This window comes from Trematomus bernacchii, unplaced genomic scaffold, assembly GCF_902827165.1.
Source record: "Trematomus bernacchii unplaced genomic scaffold, fTreBer1.1, whole genome shotgun sequence".
Lineage (NCBI taxonomy): Eukaryota > Metazoa > Chordata > Actinopteri > Perciformes > Nototheniidae > Trematomus > Trematomus bernacchii.
Genome location: NW_022987857.1, coordinates 1 through 5,000, shown reverse-complemented (window position 1 = coordinate 5,000; position 5,000 = coordinate 1). Strand labels below are relative to the sequence as shown.

General features: G+C 51.6%; 1 protein-coding gene across 1 annotated transcript in view; it reads right to left on the bottom strand.

Moving 5' to 3' along the window:
* The window catches only part of snapc4 (small nuclear RNA activating complex, polypeptide 4), a gene marked incomplete at its 5' end in the record, with an annotated part of 32,304 nt that extends 27,866 nt beyond the window's left edge, over positions 1-4,438 (bottom strand). The window contains 4 exon segments of the mRNA XM_034113489.1: positions 1,512-1,596; positions 2,660-2,800; positions 2,958-3,080; positions 4,407-4,438. Of these exon segments, the coding sequence (XP_033969380.1) occupies positions 1,512-1,596; positions 2,660-2,800; positions 2,958-3,080; positions 4,407-4,438 (381 nt within the window).
* Positions 4,439-5,000: the final 562 nt, after the last annotated feature.

Below are 5,000 nucleotides of genomic sequence, written 5' to 3'. Positions count from 1 at the left end.
GAGAGAGACAGGTGAGAGACAGACAGGTGAGAGAGAGACAGGTGAGAGACAGACAGGTGAGAGACAGACAGGTGAGAGACAGAGAGGTGAGAGAGAGACAGGTGAGACAGAGAGGTGAGAGACAGAGAGGTGGAGACAGACAGGAGAGAGACAGACAGGTGAGAGACAGACAGGAGAGAGACAGACAGGTGAGAGACAGACAGGTGAGAGACAGACAGGTGAGAGACAGACAGGTGAGAGACAGACAGGAGAGAGACAGACAGGTGAGAGACAGACAGGTGAGAGACAGACAGGCGAGAGACAGACAGGCGAGAGACAGACAGGTGAGAGACAGAGAGGTGGAGACAGAGAGGTGGAGACAGACAGGTGAGAGACAGACAGGTGAGAGACAGACAGGTGAGAGACAGACAGGTGAGAGACAGACAGGTGAGAGACAGAGAGGTGAGAGACAGACAGGTGAGAGACAGAGGTGAGAGACAGGTGAGAGACAGACAGGTGAGAGACAGACAGGTGAGAGACAGACAGGTGAGAGACAGACAGGTGAGAGACAGACAGGTGAGAGACAGACAGGTGGGAGACAGACAGGTGAGAGACAGAGAGGTGAGAGACAGACAGGTGAGAGACAGACAGGTGAGAGACAGACAGGTGAGAGACAGACAGGTGAGAGACAGACAGGTGGAGACAGAGAGGTGGAGACAGACAGGTGAGAGACAGACAGGTGAGAGACAGACAGGTGGAGACAGAGAGGTGGAGACAGACAGGTGAGAGACAGACAGGTGAGAGACAGACAGGTGAGAGACAGACAGGTGAGAGACAGAGAGGTGAGAGAGAGACAGGTGAGAGAGAGACAGGTGAGAGACAGACAGGTGAGAGAGAGACAGGTGAGACAGAGAGGTGAGAGACAGACAGGTGAGAGACAGAGAGGTGAGAGACAGAGAGGTGAGAGAGAGACAGGTGAGAGAGAGACAGGTGAGAGACAGACAGGTGAGAGACAGACAGGTGAGAGACAGACAGGTGAGAGACAGACAGGTGAGAGAGACAGGTGAGAGAGAGACAGGTGAGACAGAGAGGTGAGAGACAGACAGGTGAGAGACAGACAGGGGAGAGACAGACAGGTGAGAGACAGACAGGTGAGAGACAGAGAGGTGAGAGACAGACAGGTGAGAGACAGAGAGGTGAGAGAGAGACAGGTGAGAGAGAGACAGGTGAGAGACAGACAGGTGAGAGAGAGACAGGTGAGACAGAGAGGTGAGAGACAGACAGGTGAGAGACAGACAGGTGAGAGACAGACAGGTGAGAGACAGACAGGTGAGACAGACAGGTGAGAGAGAGACAGGTGAGACAGAGAGGTGAGAGACAGACAGGTGAGAGACAGAGAGGTGAGAGAGAGACAGGTGAGAGAGAGACAGGTGAGAGACAGACAGGTGAGAGAGAGACAGGTGAGACAGAGAGGTGAGAGACAGACAGGTGAGAGACAGACAGGTGAGAGACAGACAGGTGTTTGTCCTCACATCGTTTGATCTTCAGCTGCTTCTCGTCCAGACAGCCACTCATCCTGCTGGCCTTCTCTCTCGCCTCCTGATTGGCTGGAGGACCCTGCAGATGTTACAGAGTGATGTCACAGTGTGATGTTACAGAGTGATGTCACAGTGTGATGTCACAGTGTGATGTCACAGTGTGATGTCACAGAGTGATGTCACAGTGTGATGTCACAGAGTGATGTCACAGAGTGATGTCACAGTGTGATGTCACAGAGTGATGTCACAGAGTGATGTCACAGTGTGATGTCACAGTGTGATGTCACAGAGTGATGTCACAGAGTGATGTCACAGTGTGATGTCACAGTGTGATGTCACAGAGTGATGTCACAGAGTGATGTCACAGTGTGATGTCACAGTGTGATGTCACAGTGTGATGCCACAGAGTGATGTCACAGAGTGATGTCACAGTGTGATGTCACAGAGTGATGTCACAGAGTGATGTCACAGAGTGATGTCACAGTGTGATGTCACAGTGTGATGTCACAGTGTGATGCCACAGTGTGATGTCACAGTGTGATGTCACAGAGTGATGTCACAGAGTGATGTCACAGAGTGATGTCACAGAGTGATGTCACAGTGTGATGTCACAGTGTGATGTCACAGTGTGATGTCACAGTGTGATGTCACAGTGTGATGTCACAGAGTGATGTCACAGTGTGATGTCACAGAGTGATGTCACAGTGTGATGTCACAGAGTGATGTCACAGAGTGATGTCACAGAGTGATGTCACAGTGTGATGTCACAGTGTGATGCCACAGTGTGATGTCACAGTGTGATGTCACAGAGTGATGTCACAGAGTGATGTCACAGAGTGATGTCACAGTGTGATGTCACAGAGTGATGTCACAGAGTGATGTCACAGTGTGATGTCACAGAGTGATGTCACAGTGTGATGTCACAGTGTGATGTCACAGAGTGATGTCACAGTGTGATGTCACAGAGTGATGTCACAGTGTGATGTTACAGAGTGATGTCACAGTGTGATGTTACAGAGTGATGTCACAGTGTGATGTTACAGAGTGATGTCACAGTGTGATGTCACAGAGTGATGTCACAGTGTGATGTTACAGAGTGATGTCACAGTGTGATGTTACAGAGTGATGTCACAGTGTCCTACCATGCTGGTCAGCTTGTCCTTGAAGTACGGTTTGAGGAAGCGTCCCAGGTACATGCCGACGGACTGCTGACAGGACGAGGAGGCGGGCTGTTCCTGAGGGCGCTCTCTGATTGGTCCAGACAGCTGAGACACCAGCTCCTTCTGCAGGGAGGAAGATAACGATCACAATGAACTGTATTCATAAAGCACTTCAGAACAGAGCTGCTGAATGTCCTGAGAGATGTGCTCTGCCAAAAACGTTGATAAAAACAATATATTAAAATATGTTTTCAATCTTGATCAACAACAACGATCTGACCTGCTGTCTGTTGTTGTTTGTTAGCAGCTCCTCCAGCTGCTGCAGCGTCTCCTGAAGGACCTGCTGATACACCAGGTTCATCTGGAGACATCCTTCAGGGGAGGGGGGGACGCCGAGCTCACTCTGAGGGGACAGACAGCTCACTGTGAGGGGACAGACAGGTCACTCTGAGGGGACAGACAGCTCACTGTGAGGGGACAGACAGCTCACTGTGAGGGGACAGACAGCTCACTGTGAGGGGACAGACAGCTCACTGTGAGGGGACAGACAGCTCACTCTGAGGGGACAGACAGCTCACTCTGAGGGGAGAGACAGGTCACTGTGAGGGGACAGACAGCTCACTCTGAGGGGACAGACAGCTCACTCTGAGGGGACAGACAGGTCACTCTGAGGGGAGAGACAGGTCACTGTGAGGGGACAGACAGCTCACTCTGAGGGGACAGACAGCTCACTCTGAGGGGACAGACAGCTCATTGTGAGGGGACAGACAGCTCACTCTGAGGGGACAGACAGCTCACTCTGAGGGGACAGACAGCTCATTGTGAGGGGACAGACAGCTCATTGTGAGGGGACAGACAGCTCACTCTGAGGGGACAGACAGCTCACTCTGAGGGGACAGACAGCTCACTCTGAGGGGACAGACAGCTCACTCTGAGGGGACAGACAGCTCACTCTGAGGGGACAGACAGCTCACTCTGAGGGGACAGACAGCTCACTCTGAGGGGACAGACAGCTCACTCTGAGGGGACAGACAGCTCACTCTGAGGGGACAGACAGCTCATTGTGAGGGGACAGACAGCTCACTGTGAGGGGACAGACAGCTCACTCTGAGGGGACAGACAGCTCACTCTGAGGGGACAGACAGGTCACTCTGAGGGGACAGACAGCTCACTCTGAGGGGACAGACAGCTCACTCTGAGGGGACAGACAGCTCACTCTGAGGGGACAGACAGCTCACTCTGAGGGGACAGACAGCTCATTGTAAGGGGAGAGACAGCTCACTCTGAGGGGACAGACAGGTCACTCTGAGGGGACAGACAGGTCACTCTGAGGGGACAGACAGGTCACTCTGAGGGGACAGACAGCTCACTCTGAGGGGACAGACAGGTCACTCTGAGGGGACAGACAGCTCATTGTAAGGGGAGAGACAGGTCACTCTGAGGGGACAGACAGCTCATTGTAAGGGGAGAGACAGCTCACTCTGAGGGGACAGACAGGTCACTCTGAGGGGACAGACAGCTCACTCTGAGGGGACAGACAGGTCACTCTGAGGGGACAGACAGGTCACTCTGAGGGGACAGACAGGTCACTCTGAGGGGACAGACAGCTCACTCTGAGGGGACAGACAGGTCACTCTGAGGGGACAGACAGGTCACTCTGAGGGGACAGACAGCTCACTCTGAGGGGACAGACAGCTCACTGTGAGGGGACAGACAGGTTACTACTTACCTCCTCACTGCTGCTGTCGTCTGCATCTGAAACTACAGGAGAGACACAATCAGACAGACAGACAGACAGACAGACAGACAGGTAGATAGACAGACAGACAGACAGACAGACAGAGAGACAGACAGACGGACAGACGGACAGAGAGACAGGTAGACAGACGGACAGAGAGACAGGTAGACAGACAGACAGACAGGTAGACAGTTTGGGTTTCGTTTGGGTCGGTGTGAACACAGTCAGAGACCCCTGAAGTGAACTAAAGCAGGGGTTCCCAATCTTTATTGTACCAAGGACCGGTAGATACATTAAAAAAAAATCGCGGACCGGTTGTCAATTTTAACTGATTTTAATATTTACAACAGAGGCTAATTGTGTGTAACAGCCTGAACAAATACTAGAACAATATGCATCCAAAACATATTAACAAAGTTTAAAAAATAACCGGTGTTGTTTTTTGGTTTTTCGGAAAACCAAAAAACGACGTTATTCAGTTTTTAAACCAAAACGGGAAAACAGATAAATCAACGTTTTGGTTTTGTTTGATTTACGGATAATCCAGTGAATGCTGGGAAAACGAGGAGAAGGCGCATTATGGTG